The sequence below is a fragment of the Camellia sinensis genome, chromosome 2, assembly GCF_055761805.1.
Source record: "Camellia sinensis isolate YWXY chromosome 2, ASM5576180v1, whole genome shotgun sequence".
NCBI lineage: Eukaryota > Viridiplantae > Streptophyta > Magnoliopsida > Ericales > Theaceae > Camellia > Camellia sinensis.
The window spans coordinates 41,576,277-41,601,072 of record NC_138962.1 but is presented as its reverse complement, the minus strand read 5'-3'; the positions used below and the strand labels follow the sequence as shown (position 1 = coordinate 41,601,072).

Below are 24,796 nucleotides of genomic sequence, written 5' to 3'. Positions count from 1 at the left end.
TCTAGTATTCTCGTAGATAACCTCGGCCTAGCCGAGATTACCTCGGCGTCATGACCAGGACACGTGGTACCTCGGCTGACACTTTAGTGACACCTCGGTCATGTGTTGTCATTCAAAAATTATGTCCCCACAATTACATTCTTAAAAACACCTTAAATTAGGCTTTTAAAATGCTAAAAAAAATAAAGAAATCAAACAGACAAGATCACATTGACAATGGTAAAGTGATAAAGTAAAAAATAAAATAAAACCAAGAGTTTCCATACCATGTTTGTTGCAAAACATAAAAGCAAAAAAAAGCCAGTAGCTTCCTCTGACTGAGGGGTTGGAAATATCTAATGGAGAAAGTGTTGAACCAAAAAAGAAGCAAGGTATAGCGACCCCGGTCTTTTCCCATTTGATTATTGTATCCGGACTCAGGTTCCGTAGATTCTGTCATTGTATAATTGTTGTTGTTGTCCTTTATTTTCTCATTTGGAATTATAGGATGTGTTGGGCAGGTTTGTTTAAGGTTGGTTGGGTTTAGAAATCAAGTGTTGCTGTCCAGAATTTTGGATCTTCGCTCGAGCGAGGAGTTTGTCGCTCGAGCGAGATGTTGTTTTTGGTTCTTCGCTCGAGCCGGGGTTTGGTAGCTCGAGCGAGAGTTTGCGTCTGGTTTGGACCTGTAGCTTTGCATTCTTGGCTCGAGCGAGCTTTTCTTCGCTCGAGCGAGTTAGTTCGTTCTTCGCTCGAGCAATAGTTCCTTCGCTCGAGCGGGTGTCTGGTTACAGACCTGAGGGTTTGAGTTCTTCGCTCGATCGAGCTTTCTTTCGCTCGAGCGAGCTTTTGGGTTGTTGGCTCGAGCAAGGTTTCCTTGGCTCGAGCGTAGATTTTCTGTGTCTGGTCGCTCGAGCGACAAAGGCTTCGCTCAAGTGAGCCTGTCCAGTTTATATACACAGCAGCGGGTTTTGAACAGTCCTTTTCATCTTTTTTTTGATTCCAAACCCTAGGTCCGACTTCTCTCTCTCCCTACTCACCTTCTCTCTTAGATTTGATCCACTTAGGGAGTGTTTCTACCCTAGATCCTTCATTAAAAAGATAGAGTGAGTCGAGGGCTTCCATTTAATCTGAACATTTGGCGATTTGGAGCACTTTGGTATTTAGGCACTCATCTCTGTCTTCACCATTTGGGTTGTTTTCTTTGAGGTAGGGATTTCCTACTCCATTTTATAGGTTTTGTTCTAAGTTTTGGTATTTTGATATGTTGGGGATACTTTGGTAAATTATGGGAAAAACCCTAGTTGTATTATTAAATTAATTTGTATAATTAATTCATGGAGTTGGGGAAAGATGGTTTAATTCATGGAATTGGGGAATTTATTGATTAAATGGTGTAGTTGGATAATTTGAATTATTTGTCTATTGAATTGTTGGCATAGTTATTTTCAGTTTAGAAATAACTGTTTGGGGCTATCGGTGGAGGATAGTCGTGATTGTTGTAGACATTGCATGTGGATTAGGAATAACTGAAACTAATCACATTGGTTAAGTCATTAATTTTGACTATTGCATTGATACAGAAAATACGTGTATTGATTGAGCATTGCATTTGCATACATTGTTTTGTGTGGGAGGAGATAGGGGATGTACTCCACGGTTTAGGAGAAGATAGGGGATGGACCTCTAAACCGGATTTTTGTTTGGGAGGAGATAGGGGATGGACTCCATTAGCATCACTTTTATGTGTGCTTATTTATATAGAAGTGTTTTATTGATACAGCACTAAAATGTGTATCAATCTGGAAGTATGAAGTGTTTTGAATTGAGCTTGAGTCTCATTTGTTTGTTGATATTGGAAGAATGTGAATATGATATGTATAATTCACTGTTGTAAGTTCGGCCAGGTTCTGAGCCATGTTGATTAAGTTGGAAAGTAAAATGTATCTTAGACAATAGTGTCATGAGGCTGTAAAATGAAGTAATTGATTATTTTGGTTAACCATCTGTTGAATGCTATTGCTTTATTCATTGCTTATATGTGGTTTAGAATATTTCTACTGGGCTGTGGCTCACCCTTTATGGGAACATCATTTTCAGGTTCAGGTGATAAACTACCTCCAAGGACTTAGCTTGGGAGGGTTTGGCTTCTGGTTTGAAGAAGACTACCTTTAGTTAATTGTATTTATTTATTAGTACATGTAAACATTCAAGCCTAGGGCTTTTCTTGTATTGAGTTAGAACTCATATTTTTGTATCCAAGTGTTGGCTTGGAAAGATGTAAGCCTGTAAGACATTTTATTCAATGTTGCATGTAATGCTTTATTTAGTAATACTCTGATGAATGAATTAATAAATTGAGATACAAATAGATTCGGTTGAGGCACAGTTATCTCATTTTCTTTAAGGAGATCAAGCCCACTACGGTAAGAAGAACCCAAATACCGATGCAGCAGTCACAAAACTATGACTTATCCCCTTCAGGATATAACAACCCGACCACTTGTCGTATGATTCAGACTAACTCTGCACAAGATGGTGAACCCAAAGCTTCACCAAGAAAAAACACCCTTCTTTGGCTAGTAATTTCTCAAGTATAGAAAATAGTTGGTGTAGAAAAGAGTAGATGAGATGAACTATTTATAGGCTACTAGGATCTTATAATTTACACCAAAAAATAATAATGACCCAAAATATTAACTCACCACCAAGTTCATAAACTTTCAATTAATCTCTATTCATGAACAAGACAAAAGATCACCAAAATAATGAATCTTCATTAATGAACAAGATGAGATTCATGAACAAGACAAAAGAAGATTCATGAAAAAAATATATAAATAAATAAATAAAATATATTAAAATGGTCCAACAATCCCCCACTCATTTTAATATCAACAAAGACAAGAGAGATTACCAAATAAAGATAAACTAGTATGCATCATGAAGGTGTGCTCTGCATTGAACCTTCATTAGTGAAACAACAACCTTTACTCCAGAGTCAGTAGTGGTCTCAGACTTGAACTATGACTACTTAGGGGAAATAAAGTATTACTACTCACACATAATAATCCAGGTGTTGACATTAGCTTTTAATAGCCAGCACATTACGGCCTTGTGCTAATCCCAGTTTTCATGAGCATATTTGAGAATAAGCCTTGTTCTCATAGAATGAGGCCCTACTTTCATGCTTACATAGATGAAATTTGTCAAGGATGTTCTTGTAATTTACACACCCCATTCAACAAGAGCTACAAAATTTCATCAAGAATGTAAAAACTCAACCCTCCAACATCACAGGACAAATGCACTTACATCATAGGGATGGATAATAAAATATTAAAGAGTGTATTTTTTTTTTACAACCACCATATGATTCGTTCTTTCCATTGAACCTAGTTACAGGATCTCTGGTCCCTAGTTTGGGTATCCTCATACATGGTTTATGATTTTATAGGCTTCAAACCCATCCCCCTCGATGTATTTCAAATCCTATCTCTCGCCAAGGCCTTGGTTAACGGATCCGCAAGATTATCACAAGATTTTACATATTATTCACAGTTATGATGCCATTACTCAAATATGATCTCACATTACTGTGTTTCCTTCGAATAGGTCTGGATTTACCATTATAAAAATGATTGTTCACTCTACCAGTAGCAGCAGTGCTATCACAACGAATTAACACAGGAAGAATTGGTTTTTCCCAAAAAGGGATTTAATGTAACAAATCTCTTAATCAATTCGCTTCCTCACATGCTGAAGCTAATGCTATAAGCTCAGCTTCCATTGTAGAATTAGCAATTATAGTATGTTTTTTAGACTTCCATCATATAGCACCACCACCTAAGATAAAAATAAAACCTGAGGTAGAGAGAGAATCACATGACAAAGTCTTCCAATCGGTATCACTATATCCCTTAAGTACTGCAAGATACTTGTTATAAGACAAACCATAATTTTTGATACCAGATAAATATCTCATAATTTTTCCCATGGCTAGCCAATGATCTCGACTTGGCTTGCTAGTAAATCTGTTAAGTACTCCAACAACATGCAATGTCAGGTCTAGTACAGCCAGTAGCATATCTCAAACTACCAATCATGCTAGTATATTCTTTTTGATTAATCACTTTTTTTTTTTTCATTTGTTACAATAGATAAATGTATGCTTGCATCAAAAGGAGTAGCAACATGTTTACAGTCTAGAAAGTTATATTTCTTTAAAATTTTCTCAACATAATGCAATTGATCTAGAAAAATGCCATCATTAGTCTTGGTAATTTTAATTCCCAAAATAAAATTGGCTTCACCAAGATCTTTCATATCAAAGTGGCTATTGAGCATATTTTTAGTCTTATTTATAATATGCAAATTAGAGCCAAAGAGAAGTAGATCACCCACATATAGGCTAATAATCACATGTGCATTCTTACAAGTTTTATAATATATGCACTTATCACATTCATTAGTCTTATAGCCATTCTCAAGCATGCAGGAATCAAATTTCTCATGCCACTGTTTAGGAGCTTGTTTTGAACCATAAAATGATTTAGCTAGCTTATACACCTTGCTTTCTTGGCCAGGCTCCATAAAGCCTTCGGGTTGGTCCATGTAAATCTTCTTATCTAGATCTCCATTTAAAAATGCTGTTTTTACATTCATTTGATGAATTTTTAAATTATGAATTGCAGCCACTGCTATCAACAGTCTAATGGATGTAACTCTAGTAACCAGAGAAAAATTATCAAAGAAATTAAGATCAACTTGTTGCGTAAAACCTTTAGCGACAAGCCTCGCTTTATATTTATCTATAGTTCCATCTAGTTTAAGATTTTTACGAAGGACCCATTTACGCCCAATAGTTTCACAAGCTGGAGGTAAATCCACTAGCTTTCATGTTTTATTTGAAAGTAGTGAATCTATCTCATCATTTACAGCCTCTTTCTAGAAAATAACATCAGGTGATGATAAAGCTTCTTGCATTGTAAGAGGAATTTCTTCCACATTGTAAAGATAATAGTCAGTGCCAAAATCTTTTTCAACTCTAGCTCGTTTACTCCTCCTTGGTTGGATTTGAGAATTTTCTTGTTCTTGAAAGACTTTAAGATGGAGTAGAAGAGCTAGGCATGGATAAAATATTTTCAGAAATTATTTGACCCCCACTATTTCTAGATTTGAAAGGAAATTTATTTTCATGAAAAATAGCATCACCTGATTCAAAAATAATATTATTTTTCATATCAAAAAGTCTATAAGCTGTACTATGCAACGCATACCCAAGAAAAGCACAGGTGGTAATTCGTTCACCCAATTTAGGTTGTTTAGGATCTGCAAGCCTCACAAAGGCTAAACAACCCCAAACCCTCAAATAACCTAGATTTGGTTTATGCCCCTACCACAACTCATAAGGTACAATTTTAGTCTTTTTTTTGTAGCACTCTATTTATCACATGGCAAGCTGTCAAAATAGTCTCGCCCCAAAGATTTGAGGGAAGACCTGAATTAATAAACATAGTATTCGTCAAATCAATTAACGTTCTATTTTTTTTTTCTAGCTACGCCATTAGATGAAGGTGAATATGATGGAGTAGTCTCATGAATAATTTCCAATGACTGAACAAAAGAGTTGAATCCAAGAGATTCAAACTTCCGGCCTCTATCACTTCTAATTTTCTTAATCTTTTCACCGAATTGATTTTCCACTTCATGAAGGAATTCTTTAAATTTCTGAAAAGCATCACTTTTATTTTTTTAATAAATATACGTTTGTGTATTTTGAAAAATCATCAATAAAAGTGATAAAATATTGGTTACCTCCCTGAGTTAAAATTCCTTCAAACTTACACAAATCAGTATGAAACAATTCTGCCAATTCAGTATTTTTTCTCAACACTTTTATAAGGTCTCTTGGTAATTTTTTCTTTACTGCAAACTTCACATTTCTCAAATTTTTCTTGTCACTTTAGGAATTAATCCTAAACTACTCATGATTCCCACATATTTACTGTTAATTTGACACAAGTGAGCATGTCAAAAATTTATAGAAAACAAAGTGTAAGTGGTGTTATAGTAATAATTATAAAATTAATCAGCAAGAAAATTTAAGAGATAAAAGCGACATTTGTACTCATCTGTATTGTAGGAAGCCACTTTTGTTTCATGTGCCTCGTAGTCTTCATCATTCATCTCCTCTGTTGGGATTTTGTTTGGGTTCTTCTCGATAAAAACATATGCAACTTTCAAAAGGCTGAGGTAAAAAAGAACTTTTCCTTTCCACCTCTTAAAATGAACTCCTTTGAACTTAAAAGGCTTGTTGAGATCTCCAATTCCATCATTAGTTTTTTCTGGTACTTGTTCCATTGTTGATCTCCTTAAAATTGTTGGTGAAAATACCAGAAAAATATATTTTATTGATAAATAATGCAAAGAAAATGAGATACAAATAGATCAAGTTGAGGCACAGATATCTCGTTTTCTTTAAGGAGATCAAGCCCACTACGGTAGGAAGAACCCAATTACTAATGCAGCAGTCACAAAACTATGACTTGTCCCCTCCAGGATACAATAGCCTGACCACTTGTCGTATGGTTCAGACCAACTCTGTACAAGATGGTGAACCCAAAGCTCCACCAAGAAAAAACACTCTTCTTTGGCTAGTAATCTCTCAAGTATAGAAAATAGTTGGTGTAGAAAAGAGTAGATGAGATGAACTATTTATAGACCACTAGGACCTTACAATTTACACTAAAAAATAATAATGACCCCAAATATTAATTCACCACCAAGTTTATGAATTTTCAATTGATCTCCATTCATGAACAAGACAAAAGGTCACCAAAACAATGAATCTTCATTCATAAACAAGATGAGATTTATGTACAAGACAAAAGAAGATTCATGAACAAAATATATAAATAAATAAATAAAAGTTATTAAAATGGTCCAACAACCCCCCACTCATTTTAATATTAATAAGGACAAGAGAGATTACCAAACAAAGATAAACTAGTATGCATCATGAAGGTGTGCTCTGCATTAAACCTTCATTAGTGAAACAACAACCTTTACTCCAGAGTCAGTAGTGGTCTCCTTCTCCACCGACTCAAACCCATCGTCGGCACTTAAAATGCTCTCCTTGCCGACTAAACGATCACTTCCCTCTTCGACACTGACCACCACAAGCACTCCTCTTTCAATTTCTCCGATTAGCTCACAAGGTTAGGGTTTTCAATTTAAGTTATTATTTATTTTCTTTTCAAATTCTTGTTTTTCTTAATGCATTTGATTTTTCTATTATCCCTTTTGTCTCAGAACGAATTTAGGAACTTTAATTGTGATGGATTTGAGTTCTATACTAGCGGTGAGTATAAATGTGATGTGATTGTAATTTTACATCTAAAATTTTGATGATTTGATGAATGATGAACATGGGTTGAATTTGTAATTGTTTTAGTAGTCTGTGTAGTAGTTATTTTATGGGTATTATTGGGGGAAAAATGTGACAAAACTTTTGAATAGACAAATAATTATAGTCATACATATAGGCCTTTGTTTTATTAACATGATTTTTTTTTTGATAAATTGTTTTATTAACATGATTAATAGTGAAAGGATTAATATTCCCATGAATAAGTGTAGGATTAGTTATTAACCATTTATTATGTATTCATCTTGTTTTTTTTTCTTTCATACTTGAAATTATGATCCCTATCCCCTCTCAATGTTAAAAATTCATCAATTTTGTTAGATTGAATGTCTTCCATACATGTAATTCGGTTAATAAAATTTGCAATCAAAGATGGGCTTGACAAGCTAATGAACTTCCCTTGAAAATCCAAACGATTTATGCCCATGTGCTCACCTTTTATAAATATAAGGTATTAACATCCTACATGATAAGTTAGAACATATGATGTCAGGTTGAGCTTTGTACTTGAACAATTTGAATTCGGGGGCATGGAAACTTACATGTTGTAGACTCATAGGTTTATATATATATATATATATATAAGTATAGCCTGCATATTGCTTGATTGCTTCCTTTTGGCATACTAGCGGGTACAAGTTGGAAGTTCAAATTTTTGGTTTGTTAATTATATAATTAGTGGGTAGTTACTACTCACTAGTTAGTATTAGTCATGCTTGTGGATCAGTTAAGTTTTAATGTGACAAATTAAAGGACATTACCTAGTCTTCGTCCTTGTTAATTTCTAAGTTCTTTGCTTGAATGTGAAATTTCATTATGCCAGATTGATTTTTTATAGTTTATTTTGTGGAATGGAAGGTGAATAGTGCGATGACATGACATTCTATTAAATTGAGTTAATTTTTCTCTAATATTCATTTGAAGATACTACTACTAATGATTCATACCTTTGCACTCTTGACCCATAGTACTCTTCATGAAGTTGAATATCGATTGCTTTATACTTCATTTTGGGGCTGTGTACATTTTTGTTTCTATACCTTTTCTACCTATTTTCAAGAAAGTCACAAATAAGGAAAAAACGGAACAAAATTATGATACATGATTCAATGCGATTTGTGACACAGAATTGAGAACCACTATGCCAGTGTTGCATTGTCTTCATTTTAGCTCTTGCTCTAAGAGAGCAAAGGCGTGACCCAGAGAGAAGAAGAGTCCTCCGGTGTGGTTTGCAAAACAAAGAGAGACGCTGAGATGAAAAGGATGAGTTGTGTAGATGAAAAGGACTTTCAAATTTTGCATGCCTCTAGAATCCTGTTGCTGCCTGCTTGCAAGTTTGATCTCTGTGAAAGGAAGTGGGAAGACAAACCAGAGAAGAGAAGGGAGAGGGAATTGGGGTGTAATAAGTTTGTAAAATATTCGTTCAATTCACTCAAATCCAAAGGCTAAGAACTAAGTCGCATATGGTATGCAACTTTCATGCCTTTCACACTGTAACACTACAAAATTATAAAAACATGAGTATTTTTTCAGTGTCATTATGAATAAATTTTTTGAAAAAGAAAAACTATTTTTTAAATTTAAATTTTTATAAGTTAGACCATCTCCAACGATTAAATTTGATGAAAAAAGGCTCCTTTTCCTGCTCCAATCGTTTCACCAAAGAAGTATCAAATCAAGGATATGTTAAATCTTTGACCAAATTGAGGATGATTGGGAGCTTTCATCAATTCATTATTCATAGCCATTGGAGTTGCAGGTCATTTTCACCACCGAATGTTTGGCCGGTTGTCCCCCGGGTGATCACCTCCTTGCAAAAATTTGTGAAAAAATTACACTGGCTAGTCGTTCACCTAGTCGACTGGTGTTTTGGTGAAAGTTCAAAATCCTCCATTGGAGCGCGTGATATCAGATGGAATTTTTATTCAAATTTGGTGAAAAAAGGTACAATGTTGGAGATGTTTTTACAACATCTCCAATCCTATAGTAATTATTTCATCACATTCAAGTTTGATGAATAAAGAGCTAAAAATGAGTTCCAATCATTTCATCAAACTTGTAGAAATAAAATTAAGTGGAAAATTTTGCACCAAATCAATAATGAATCAAATCCTTCACCAAATTTCAAATAGTGATATTTTTATTCAAATTTGATGAAATTTTAAAAAGAAAAAGGATCAGGATGCTTTTCTTTCATACAAAATGGCTAAAACAAGTTTTAGGGTAAGTTTAGAATATTTCAAAAATATTTTATCCCAAAAAAAAGGAGTGTTGATTGGAGTGTTTTATATGAGATCAAATTTGATGAAAAAATGAGTACAAATACTTGGGTAGCTTTTGGAGAAGAAAGACTGGAGTGGTTTTGGTGTGGGGATCATCCCATTCCAGAGATTCCTGCCACTTTTCCTCTATAAATGTGCTGAAGAGCAGGTGGTGCAAATGCTTGCTCACCATCCATGTGCGAAGAAAGAGGCAATCTACTTAACATGGGACACCCCCATGAATGAATTTGCAAAGATTCACAAACCATTATGCTTTTATATATGCTATTCAATCGTGGTAGATCTTCTACTTCTAATCTCCTAAAATTTCGTAGTATGATTGTGTTGCCATCATCTTGACAACGGCCCCGATCACTCATCTCTTCTTCTACTATTATGTCCTCCACATTCTTACACCAAGACACTCTAAGTTCCTAAGGTTTGGAAGTTCTGCAACAGCTTGGCAGGGAAAGAATATTTGATTTTGGGACATGCAAAGAAGTCCAATTTCTTAAGGTTAAATAAAATGTTGTGTAGTGGAACAACTCTGTCAAAGAGTAACTAAAATTGGGTAAATCAATAAACCGTAATTCCTCAACCGTTCTTAGTGGGATTTGGTAGTCTTCTAATAAGGATGATGATGAAAAGATGGATTCAAGCCCATCATAGTCTTCAATTATAAATCTTCTTAAATCTCTGACATCCTTCAACAATTAAATATCTGATAATCTAATGTGATAGTCCTAGCTTCTAATGTTCAAGTACTCTATGTTGTTGGGGAGCGTCACGCAACCTACACTAGTACTTCTAAAATATTTAGAGTTGTAGATACAAACTTCTATTGCTTCAGGATAGTATTTCTCTTGTTCGTTATCTTGGTCTTTTTTTATCAACAATTCGCACCACAAGACTCTAGTTTTCCAAACTTTGGCATTGCAGACATGTCACATAATTTGTAAGCTCTTGCACATTGTAAAACTAAGCTTCTAGAACTTTTAATTGTGCCAAGCCCAACAGCTCTTTTGATGACACTTCTACTTTTGTTCTCTTAATTCCATGGCATTGGAGTTGTGAGAGTCAGCATAACTTTCAGCAAGGAAACGTACATAGGATGTAATTTAGGGAGAGGTTGAGATTTCTGAGACTAGTCAATTCTTCTATGCCTTGGGGTACTTCAATCTGGCTTTCAGTTAGTTTTAACTCTTTCAATGCCTGTAGTTTCTCTAGTGAAGGAATATAATTTAGTTGCCAACAATTCTCTAGTAACAGTGCATATAAATTCTCTAACTTGGAGATGGACTCTGGTAGAGATTTTATGGCGGTGAAGGAAAAACCAATACCTTGAGACGCTGCATATGAGTGAAGAAAGAATTTGGAATCCGTAATACTTCGAATCATTCATCGTCAGTAGTGGTGACCTGAGGGCAAACGGGTGGCCTAGAAGGAAGTTCATCTATGTTGTTGTGAATTAAGGAAACCCTATCAAGATCTTTAGACCAGCCATCATATGGTACTATTTCTAAACCCTCACCAGCTCGTACCATGAATCAAGGAGCAGTTGATGTTATTGTGAGCCATATCCCTGATCAAATCATGCATCCTCACATATTTTCCCCGATCTTCATCGGTAAGACTCACCAACCAGCTATTTTTCGTAAGTTTATTCAAATCATTCGACCTCATGAATACTTCCTTGCGTATGTTTGCAAGACTCTCCAACAATCAGGTATTTATGAGTTTATTCAATATAGTGTGACCTTTGTCGAACATTGCTTCCATACTGTCCATCTCAGTTATTAGTCCCTCAGCAATCCAATACTCTATGAGATGTTTCTTAGGGATGATATGATCTTCTGGATACAATGCACAATACAAGAAACAATGTTGGATCTTTTCATCTTTTAGGCGACTATAACTAAATTTTAGTTGCTCAGATACCCCACCGTCTTTGTCCATGATCTGCTTTGTCGAGCTGATCAATTCATTTAGTGCATTTCTCTACTAGTAAGTGTCATTCACTCCTCTCATAGTTCCAGCTAGAGTAATGATTGCAAGGGGGCAGACAACCACATTCTTTTGCAACTTTTGTTGCAATTTCTTTCATTGCTTCATCTTCCGTGAAAAGTGCCACTTTGACAGCTATGCACTCCATCTTCATACACATTTTGAACGATCGTGTAGTTAACACTAGTTTACATCCAATATCTTTGGTTGGTTCTGGAATACCCACCTTGTACAGAGGAAATGCTTCCCATAGATCATCAAAGATGAGCACATGTCTCTCCTTTTGGGAAAGCATGTTATGTAATTTTGATGCTCCTTACTTCATCCCCATAATTCAAAAGATCAAGATTCAGTGCCTTGGCTATCTGCCTCTGTAGATTTCTAATGTTGAATGCATTACAAGTTTCATTCAATAGTCGATTGTTGATGTGACGTATGATGGTAGTTTTTCCAACTCCCTCCATTCCGAAAATGCCAATCTTTCTAACCTCATCATCCATGAAGTATTCCCAAACTTTCTCCATGTTCCTTGCACTTGTGTTTTTATCAAAAGATTTCGTTGTTGGTATGAACTGTCCACTAGTTGGATCATCAATTAGTAAACCATTAGAAAATCAACCCTGTTCTTGCATTTCTTCCACCTCTTGAATCGTTTGCACAGGCAGCTTTCCCAACCGTGCATGTGACAAGACATTCTTCTATCCAACTATTTTTTGCACTTGCCTTTGCAAAGTTTGGACATCACCCTTTACCCTTTGCACATCTTGCCAAACTTTGACTTCTTTCTTTCATCTTTTCCTTGACTGTTGCTCTGCATTAATCACTTCTTTGTCTATGTCATTCTCTTGATTGCTCAAGCGCTCTGTCTTTCTTTTGAGATTTTTTACATTAGCACCAAGGTTATTGAAATATCCAACCCAATTTCCAGTTGCTTCCCACACATTCTTCCTAAATTCAAAAATTGAACATAAGAATTCCATGGTGTGGCCAAGTCTGCAAATAGTGAAGAGGATTGTAGTTAATAGGAAGAATCCTAACGAAAACTTCAATAACAATTCTGACAGTTGTTAGAAAGCAATTTGAATTTTTATTTACAAAAGCAAGAGAAACAAAATTATGCTAATATTAGCAAATTGACTTCACATTCACCTCAAACTAATAGAAAGTCTGACTTGTATAACTGACAAAAGCATGATTATTAAGAATAAACCGGCATTTATGTTGTTAAAGAATTTATATTCTAAAATTTGTAAATTTCAGGTAGGTGGATGATTTGAAGCACAAACAAGAATAAGATTTATATCAGAGTTTGGAACCATTCTACGTCTAAACCCACAAACCTCCAAGAGCCAACTATTAATAACATATTTTATGTTGCTATTTGCTGCATTTTACGAAAAGTGAATGTAAGCGGAATGTCTTCATTCAGACATCTCCAGGAAAAACTAGCAACTTTGGAGAATTTTTTATTTTTTATTTTTTTAAGAACCATTTTGCTGAAACTAATTCCCTAGCTAGTACATTGCACACTATTTTTAGAGACTTGAGTTTTTAGATATAAAAATAAGTTTCTAGACACAGAATTGAACTTGCCTCAATTATTTGCCTAAAAACAATCACAGAGGCAACATACTCCGAGAACATGAGTTGAAACAGTTTAGTTTTCTTTTTTTTTTTTTTTGACAAAAAAAAAAACAAATACCAATGCACACACACACACATACACACACACACACACACACACATGTATATATAGAGGGAGAGAGGCAGAGAGAAATGGCAACAAGTCCCACACCCACCAGCTACAAAAGCATGTTCATTTCTCGAAGTCTACTCCTTCTCCACTCCCTCTCCATTTTAGGAGAAAGAAGGCACAAGTGACAGTCTAAGAAGAATAATATTTTACTACTGAAAGCTTACTGTTGAATTCTCTAGCTTGGTAATATATTTATGTTTTACTTCTTAGTTTTTGGAAAAAAAAACAAGAGCAATTGCTTGCTGTTATATATATCAGCTCAACCATCAATTACTATGGACCAGGGTCCTTTGTCTACTCAACTAAAAGTAAATAGATAAATTCTAGAACATGGAATACTCTGTCCTCAAATCCTTTGTACAGTGTCCAACATTTTTGTAATTATTATATCATGCCTTATTCTCAAATCCGGTGGCTCGGTAGATTGGCACTCCTATAGGCTCATCTAGCAATACAAATTCTGGGGGTTCCAAGTCTTGCATCCACCAAAAACATTTCTTCCATTAAGCATGAAACTTCAAATTTTAAGGCTTTCCACTACATAAGAAAAAACTTGAATTAGATCTTGGAAATGATCTACTCAAACAGATCCTCACCACAAGATTCTTTTTTTAGAGCATCCATGGCCAAATCTTGGGGGTCTTGAGGGGAAGTTGCATAATTTCCAGAGGTACATCATTTGAATTTAAGATATTATGCACTTACTAGGGGACTTGATTGGGTGAAAAAACCTAATTTCAAAGCAAATATTTTTAATATCATGACTAGACAGGGTATCCATACAAGCTTGGCTCACTTCCTTTCAAGATCTTCTCCAAAAAACCAAGACTGAGGGCCCAACCTCAATAGCCAAAAAAAAGAAAGAAAAGGACACAACAACAACAACAACAGGAATAATGAAGAACAACTGAATCTTAGGAATCCCCAAAACTCACCTTATGCTAATTTGGAGACTGATGCCAATTAAGCTCTGGAGACCAAAGAAGATGAAGAGGGCTGGACTTTCCTTTTGCCATACCCAGCATAGTTTGAGGTACAAATCAACCAAAGTGAATAAAATAAACTTGTAAGTAACATGCAAAGAAACATATGTTCTACCTGCCCCATGAATATAATATAACTAATTTGTGGAAAATGAAGATGGCAATAGATATGTCCATGTTATATATATATATATACACAACAGGTAGGTTTTAGCCTACCTTAAACTAGCCACCAAAAATGATTGCAGAAAAACAGAGAACAATGTATTGAAAACAAAAAAAGAAATAACCAGTCATCATGAAGACTGGAACCATTTTGTTAGCTATATTATATACAATTACAAATACCTCCCTCAACGTTTCTCCCTCTGGTTTAGGAAATTAACCTCCCTCAACGTCTCTCCCTCTTCGCTCTTCTCCTCCACACCCCCTTCTCTCTCTACTTCATCAACACCACCAATTCCAACACCACCCGCCATTGATGCCACAAACTCTCACCATCTCTTGTGATCATCCATAGCAATAAAAGCTTTACTGTCCACTCTTGATATATAAATATATGCAATATGCAGATTATCTTCAAATTACATGACGAATATCCCTTCTGTTAGTCAACCATTAGGTCAATTAACTATATTTGCTAATGTTAATGATTTTATTTATTAAAATATTTATTTAACTCTCAATACTCTTGTCTCTGCACCAAAATAAAAATAATGTTACACCATAACCCAACCGCCTCCTTCCTCGTTCCTCCTTCCTCTCTTCCTTCACTCTTTGGCTCTTTCTCATTTCCTAACCCAATTCTTTTTATCTTCCTCTCACTCTCTGGCCAGTGTGTTGGTTCTAGTGAGAAAGAATGGAAAAAAGTAGAAAGTAAGGATAAACAAAGTGAGGGTAATATAGTAATTTTCTTTCATTATTGGAGGGTAATCAAATGTATTTGTAAGGGGAGGGATATTTGTAATTTCTGAAACTCAGAAAGTGTATTTGTAATTTACCCTAATAATAATCCACTATAATTATAATAATTTCTGTATGCTCTATTCGATATAAGTATATCACTCACCATTATTCAGTTAAATTTATATGGTCGTGTGCTCTGAAAGTCTTAAGTTATATTATTGGTCTGTCATAAGTTGGGTCACCATACAAGAACAAAAAGGTTCACATCCAATTCTCATTTGTAGCATTGCTCTGTTTTTGTTGACATGCAGAGCATTATGAAACTCTGCTTACATAGCTAATTAAGTACATATTGATCAAACTGACTTTTGATTATTACATGCAACTAAACCTCTTGCTATACTTTTTGTTATGATTGGACCCATTATTTTTCGATAAGAAATCAATGTTCCAATTGTTTCTTAATCCCCAAAACTTAAGCTTGCAACAATTTTTTGCCATGATTTTTCAGGCACCACCAGTCTTTCAGACCAAGTAGAATGAACGATGGTTGATTAGTTGGCAATGAAATTTGAAGAAATTTAAGCCAAAACCTTCCTTGCCCTTCTTATTACCAGATCAAATAGAGAGCTTGTGCAAGCCTAACATATTGAGCGAGAAATTTTAGCCAGGGGATACCTAAAATTAGTTGAGTTGGGTCTTAGGGGCACGCAAGCAACTAAGTCACTACTGATATTGACAAGTATTTTGATGCAAGCACATAGGAGAGGCCATTCTTTAGAGCAGCTTTGCGACTAATAGTCATCAACTCTCTTGTCTTGTGCTTCTTCTTTCAAACAAACCAATCTTAATTGTCTAAGTTAGAAATTGATGTTTGTCTGCTCCTTCACATAATTAATGATAACGGTTCCTTTCTGTTGCCTTTCTTGCATCAGGTCAGAAAAATAACAATACAACATTGAAAAACGAAGAAAGAATAATTGTCACGCCTCAAAGCCAACCAAGCTAGGCACATGACAATGTCACACACCAATAAGACTTACAGCACCCTGTGAGCATGTAGAGAAGAGATGGTGAGAAACTCATATCAATTTCATTCCACAAAATAATCATGGCAATCAAGAGATAAAAGCACAATCAAGAATTCTTTAATCCATAATACCAAAACTCTCAACAACAATCCACAAATTCAGTTTAGCCAGTTTAATGTTTAGAGCATGCCAAACCTAGAGTTCCATAATCGGACTCATGCAAAGATTAATTGCCTCTATCAAAGCAAACAATAGTTCTATAATTAAAATTAATGTCTCAACAAAACAATTCAAAATAACTTCTGCTCGTAGTGCTCTATCCCAATAATAACTTCCACCACTTCCACCACACTATTCTTCTGGATCTGTAATCAAGAGGAAGATGATTAGTTTGATACCTCAATAATTAACTACTCCAACAACTAGTTAAATCAAGTATACAAAAGAAAAGGAGAATAATTTCAATTAATAAAGTTAAACAACATATTTTTTTTGTGATTCCGGAGTGTAAAGAAAATGTCATGTACTTCAATTAATATTTAACATAAAATCATTCCAATAAGGTGAGTTCCATAACTATACAATTTAAAAACTTGTAGGATTTGTAGTTCGTTTGGATCAGATAGTTTTGATGAGAAGAGAAAACTCTATCATTTGTTCAGAGGGTTTAGTAGATGAGAAATGGAGATAAAAGTGTGAGAAAGGGAAGTCTCTTATTTTAACCATTTGATTTGTTACCAAAAGTTGTGATATTTGGTGATTACCCCTTAAAATAAAAAGAATAAAAAGAAATCTCACTCAAATCCCACTCTCACGTGATTTGCTTTCTTATCAATCTAAAATATGATAGTAAGAAAACACAATTTTTTTTTTCTTTTCTCAACTAGATGAGAAATCACAGTACTTTTTTTCCCCCCTTAACCCAAGATCCAAACATAGTGTTTTCGTTCGATAGCTCAACAAATTCAATAATCCCATTCAATCAATCCAAATCTCAACGGGTTTGATAAACACAAACTCATGTTTTTGCAAATGCAACCATAGTAACTAACAAGTGACAAAAGCCAAAAACACATTTAGCTCTATGGTAAAAAATCAAAAGAAAGTAGCTTAGACCATCTCCAATCATTCATTAAAATTTTCATCTAATTTGACTTCAAATTTGAATAAAAAAACTTGGTTTGATATGAACTACTCCAATCCTTACATCAAATTTTCATCAAAATCTTTTTAAAAGTTACATTCTCATCCCAAATTTAACTTTTCATCAAATTTGATGAAAAAAATCATCTCCAATAGTTCATCTTTCTAAATTTTCATCAAACTCAAATTTGATGAGTTCTCGATTAGATTAAAAAAATGACTCTCCCTTGATTTGATAAACATTTGATGGAAGGATTGGAGATGATTTTTGAACACTTTTACATCAAATTTAAATTTGATGAAAGAAAAGGTAAAGGATTGGAGATGTTCTAAGGTTTTTTGACAATATTTATGTGTCAATATTTAAACCCCATTCGCTTTGGGTTCACATTATTTTCAAACTAAATTCATATCCTTCATAATGTACATGAATCCACAATGATCTTATAAAATATTTCTATAGCAATAAAAAATAAAAAAATAAATAAATCGGGATATGAGACTTGACTAAAATAGAATCTGAAGAGGACAAAATGTATGCAATCTTATCCCCATTTTTGAAGAGATTGTATCCATAACAAAGAGGTGATTTCATTACTCAATGTATAAACATCTTCAAACCAAAATATGCAGTTAAAAGAAATTCTGGATGTGGTATGAGATGACTTACCTCTAGTGAAATGAATCCAAACTTAAGAGATCACGAATTGATAACTGTAAGCAAGGAATTCAACAAGATTAAAAAATAATAGTGGTTTTATGTATGTAAAAATCATCATAAATAAATTACACAAAATATTTACATTTGTGGGGCCCATAAATTATTGAATATACACTAATATGAATGTTCTGTGTATTTTATGTGGTTAGTTTCAATGTACCCTGTTAGGTTTTTGTAATTGTTAATCTCGTTTGACAAAACTCTTTTTATTCGCTTTTATGTTTCAGTGAGGCTGAGTGTTTAGATGTGAATCCAACCCGAATTGTGTTTGTGCAAAGGAGTTTGTGATGACATTCTGTATCTTGATCATTCTTTGTTTGCCACTTCACTAACTAAAAGAAGTTAAAGTGGTTTAACCGCTTGAGCGGTCATTTGTGCGCTCGATCGGTGAAGTTGATTATCTAGTATCTCTACCTACAAACTAAACTTATGGGAAAGTTGTTACACCACTCGAGCGGTTGGCTTACATGTTTTGCGCCGCCTTTGCTCACATCGCTTGAACGATTTTTGCGTTTCTGTTTTCTATAAAGTGCGCCGTTTGCTGCTTTAGGGTTGGATCCGTCCAAATTCTCAGAGAGGAGTAAAATTGAAAGTGTTCTACATTTTAGGGTGTTTTTATATGAGTTTCTTTGATGTATAAAAGGTAATCGATTGGTCAACGAACTACAGAGTGCAAAACATCAAGGGTTGATTTTTAATATATGCAACATATATTATTTAAGCTATGAGTTTAAATAAGACCAAATTAATATAAATTAAAATTTTAATTAATGAAATTGACAAAATTAAAACTCACAAAATGCATACTTAAAGACCATAAATATAATTTATCATTTATTTTTATATATATTCTTTTCTGAGTATCACTATTTTGAAAGCCCTTTATATAATTTTTCCATTCAACTCCAAAAAAGATTGATTAAATTTTTTTTTAATTGGTTTTAGAAATTTTGAAGTGTATTTAAAATGCCTTTTCAACTTCTAATCTTTGTGAGATTCATAAAATCCTCTAACATGGATTGTTGAATAGATCCAATGAAGAGATGAGCTTTACCCTGTATATCTGCAACACATAGTTGATACCATCCAACTAAGGTTGGTGGCCGGGGACACTCCGATGATAAAGTTAGTCTTTCAAACAAAGAGAATAGAGGAAGAAATTGTGAAGTGTTGTAGAGATGAATCTCTTATTGTATTTATCTGTTGAGTGATGATATGTGATTGCTTGTATTAATATTGGTAATCCTTTTATATAAACTTTACTGGGACATTAATATTGGTAATCCCTTTATATAAAATAAAAAAAAAAAATTTACTTGTCCAAAAAAGTTATTTTTACAGATTTAGTATCAGCAAATTGAGTTTATTATTATTTTTGTATTTAACTTTATTTTCTCACATTTCATTATAAGATTATTGAAAATTATTCCTACAAGAATTAGTACAACTTTAAGTGTGTTTTATTAGAAAATCCACAAAATCTGATCTTACATAACAATGTCCTATATGAGACAAGGATCCCCTCCAGTTCATAATATGGACTAGATGTGGTCACCACCATGGTTCCATTTTGATAATTTAAATTATTTATTTTGTAGAGTTCTTCATATATATCATCAATATAAAAAAATAAATAAAAAAATTAGATCGATATGATTTATTTAAAAATATATTTATTGTCTAATTTTTTTATCTTTTATTTTTGGAAACAAATTCTTAAATTGAGTCTCATTTTTTTGTGTGGATGATATGAAGAGTGACAAAACAAATGATTCAAATTATAAAAATGAGACCAGTAGTTAATCTCATGAGCTCACACAACATCCTCTAGTCTAAATCACGTGCTGGAGGGAATCCAGGTCTATATGTGTGCATGTGCACACTTGAACTTTTGTGTGTTGAGTGTTTGTCATTACATTTTCAAAAATAATATAATGGTAGATCTTTCACAAATGCAATATGATTTAATCAAACAATAAGAAAATAATGACATCTAGCGAACACATTTTGTTAATATTGAGCACATTTTGTTATATTTTTTTACTATAATTTTGTTAGGGAAAATATGTGATTCCCCACAAGTAAATCAATCAATGGGAATAAAAACTAAGGCGGAAAAATTAAATCAAAGGCAACACAAGAATTTTTATGTGGTTCCCTCAATGTGAGGTACGTCCACGGGATCGAAATCCGATTTTACTATCAACCAAATAGTTTCCAAACGATTACAAACGAGACACGAATGGTCTTACAAACCACCCTTAGGTGAATTCTAAATAATCACAAATAAACAAAGAGGAAAGACCTCACCAAATAGAAGAACGAAAATCTTTGAAATCAGAATTGGAGAAGACCCAAAATAATTAACCCAAATCAACTTCACCAAAGCTGCCGAAATACACCACAAACAAATGGAGCACACACTCTCAACTTTTTTCCACCGAATTGGTTTTCTCAAAATTGTAGCAGCCGCCCACTTTTTCTTGAGAAAAACAATATTGTGAATCTAGGGTTTATTATCAAACCTTAGTTGTTTCCAAATTGAATTGGGTCTCCACAAATATAACATATAAAAAATATATTATACCTAAACCAAGTCAAATTAAAATTCTTTAACAAACCAATTGGGTCCCACACTCCAATAAGGAGGTATACCCAACAATTCTCCCCCTACCGACTTAGGTGGAGACATCAACTATATCCGCCAAAGTTCGACACTTTAAATGTTCGTCTCTCGACAAAGTCTTGGTCAACATATCTGAAATATTATCATCCGTGTGAACCTTTTCGAGTTGTAACAATTTCGAATCTAACACATCACGAATCCAATGGTATCTCACATCAATGTGTTTCGATCTCGAATGAAAAGTAGAATTTTTACTCAAGTGAATAGCACTTTGACTATCACAATAAAACACATACTTTTCTTGTTTCTGTAATGCCCTCAAAATAATAACATTAAACCATCAACTAAGACATACAAAATATCCACATTCTTCTATTAATCAGAGTTTCATTACAAATGTATTACATGTTAACAACAAAAGCAAAGTGCCCTACGGGCTTACAGCTTTCCAAGTTAACACTTGGTTACAACAAAAGAGTGCTAACTCATCTACACATTAAGCCCTTGGCTTGAATATACATGTAATACATCAAAAGGAACTAAACAGCAAAACTCTGCTCGCATCTAGCCTCCCAAGCTATGTCCTTGGAGGTGGCATGCTACCTGCACCTGAAAATGATAATCCCATATAGGGTGAGCCACAGCCCAGTAGAAATACACTAAACCAACCATGAACAATGACTAAAAGATTAGCAATTGATAGATGGCCAACACTGATACATTCACATAAATCACATTTTATGTCATACGACTTATGAGTCCAAGTTACTTTTCATTTTCCCCTTTTTAACAGATAAGCATATTAGCTCTATCATCATCTCAATAAATATGTATAAAAACTATATCCCACATTCACAGATAAGCATATAAGCTATATCCACATTCTCAACAGATATATATAACAACTATATCCCACATTCACAGATAAGCATATAAGCTATATCCACACTTCACAAGATAAGCATATGAGCTCTATCTTCACTTCACAAAGATAAGCATATGAGCTCTATCTTCACTTCTCTAGACAAGCATATGAGTTGTATCTACGGAGTTCATCCCCTATCTTCTCCCAACACTATCCGGTTTAGAGGTCCATCCCCTATCTTCCCCTAAACCACGGAGTACACCCCCCATCTCCTCCTCTACACACAACGTATACAAACACCTTGGTTCTATATACCATCATTCAATATATACAATTAATGTATTCTATCAACCATCAAATTCCATGACACATTCCATTGATTAGTTTTAGTTTGCCTAATCATCATGCATTGTCTACAACAATCACGACTATCCTCCACCGATAGCCCAAAGCAGTTATTTCTAAACAGAAAATAAATGCACAAAATGGATATTCAATCAACATTTCAATTCGGTGAGTGATAAATAATTCAACTACACCCTTTAACCCCATGCATTCTCAATCTCAACAATTCCATTTCATTTCCTCATATCTCACAATTAATTATCCCAATTAATCAGACAATGTAATTAGGGCATTTTCCATAATTAACATTACAACCCTTAAGGTCCCATTTTCATCAATGATTCAACATTTATTCCATTTCTCTATGCCAAACATGCATCTAGGTTTATTATAAATAAAACCCCAACTTTTGCAAAAATACACAAAAGCCCCAAACTCTCACAAAATTACTAAACCAACCCCAACATCTCAAAACACTAAAATTTAAAGACAAAATCCATAGAGAGGAGTAGGATATCCCTACCTCAAATCCGGAGCCCCAAGGGAGAAGATGACAAAACCCAACGTGCTCCAAATCCCGAAATTTTCAGATTAAAATGTAGCCCTCGACGATCAACAACTTTTTTGTAAAGGCCAAAGATGAGCAAATCACTCCTACTAGATCAAAACCTAGAGAGAAGGTAGAGTTCTAGAGTAAGAGGCTCAACAATGGTGTTTTTGGAAAAGTAGGAGAGAGAAGAGAAAGTGAAAAAGTGATTTCAAAAGTCAAAACTCGGAACTTAAACCCAGTCGCCCCGCTCGAGCGTCACACACAGACTCCCGCTCGAGCGGCCAATCCCCCGCTCGAGCTCCGGGTACACACTCCCAGAACTTTTGCAGACAGGTCTCCCGCTCGAGCGTCCAACTCCCCGCTCGAGCTTCACTCACACAATCCCGCTCGAGCGGCCATTCCCACGCTCGAGCGTCGAACACTGCACAGGAAATACTGGATGGGTGAAACTCCAGCTCGAGCGCCAAAACCCCCGCTCGAGCGGACAGGTCAAAATCTGGGCAACTAGTTTTGGTTTCTAAACTCAACCAACCTGTAACACACCTGCCCAACACATCCTATAACTCAAATACAAAGTAAGAAAGGATGTAAACAAGATAACGGTCAACTACCAACATCCACGGACACATGTCCGGATCACTATACAACAGGGGTAAATCCGGGATCGCTATAGTTTCAAACCTAACTCTTGCAAAAATTTCTTCAACCATAACTCTTCTTTGCAAGCTTCTGTAATAGCAATAAATTCAGTTTCGGTAGTTGAGAGAGCAACATATTTTTGTAATTTAGATTGCCATGCCACAGCTTCCCCTACAAAAGTCATCAAATACCCCGAAGTAGATTTCCTAGAATCAATATCACCGGCCATGTCAGAATCTGTGAACCCATCAAGCATCGGCTTACCATCCCCAAAACACAAACACACCTTCGAAGTCCCTCGAAGATACCATAAAATCCATTTTACCACTGCCCAATGTTCTTTACTCGGATTAGAGAGAAAACGACTCACCACACCAACGGCGTGAGCAACATCCGGCCTTGTACAAACCATGGCGTACATCAAAGAACCAACTGCTGAAGCATAAGGAACTTTCAGCATCTCTTCCTTGTCTTTCTCACTTGTAGGACATTGATTCGAACTAAGCTTGAAGTGACCTGCAAGTGGATAACCAACCGGCTTTGCTTTATTCATGTTGAACCTCTCAAGAACTTTCTCAATGTAGCTTTCTTGAGACAACCAAATCAGCCCCTCTTTGCGATCACGAACAATTTTCATACCAAGTATTTGCTTTGCCGGTCCCAAATCTTTCATAGCAAAAGACTTGCTCAACTCCAATTTCAACCTATTAATCATGGTAGAATCTTGACCCATAATTAACATATCATCAACATAAAGCAAAAGAATAATAAATTTGTCATCCGGGAAATTTTTCACAAACACACAATGGTCCGAAGTGGTTTTAGAAAAACCATTATTCATCATGAAAGAGTCAAATTTTTTGTACCATTGCCGCGGGGCTTGCTAAAGACCATACAAACTTTTCTTTAATTTGCAAACAAATTTTTGTTTCCCCTTTTCCACAAAACCTTCCGGTTGCTCCATGTAAATTTCTTCTTCAAGATCACCATGAAGAAATGCGGTCTTCACATCAAGTTGCTCAACTTCAAGGTTCATACTTGCAGCCATGCCAAGTACAACCCGAATAGAAGACATCTTTACAACCGGTGAGAAAATCTCATCAAAGTCAATACCTTTCTTTTGCCCAAAGCCTTTCACAACAAGACGTGCCTTGTACCTTAGATTCTTGCCATCATTCTTCAATTTGAAAACCCACTTATTTTTCAGAATTTTCCTCCCTTTAGGCAACTTCACTAAATCATAAGTCTGGTTTTCAAGCAAGGAATTCATCTCCTCGTCCATGGCCTTTTTCCAATCACCTTTCTTTGCATGCTCAATTGCTTCTTGGTAGCTCTCAGGCTCCCCTTGATCGGAAATCAACACAAATTCATTGGGAGGATACTTTCTTGAAGATTATCGGTTCCTTGTAGATTTCCTCAACTCAAGTTGTGGTGGCGGCTCTTGAGTTGGATTCTCTTCCTCAATTTCTGGCTCAACCTCATTAGGGATAGTATCATCCTCCACATCTTCCATAGGTGGCTGCACATCTCCCCCGTTTTCATCATCAACTAAAGATGAAGG

General features: G+C 35.0%; 1 protein-coding gene across 1 annotated transcript; it reads right to left on the bottom strand.

Annotated features, from left to right (window-relative positions):
• Positions 1-11,677: 11,677 nt before the first annotated feature.
• On the bottom strand, positions 11,678-12,194 carry LOC145813314 (putative disease resistance protein At1g12290). Its single transcript, XM_082908604.1, has 2 exons — positions 11,991-12,194; positions 11,678-11,896 (listed from the first exon to the last, which is right to left on the bottom strand). Exons 1-2 carry the CDS (start codon positions 12,192-12,194, stop codon positions 11,678-11,680), a joined length of 423 nt encoding a protein of 140 aa, XP_082764730.1.
• Between the last annotated feature and the right edge of the window lie 12,602 nt (positions 12,195-24,796).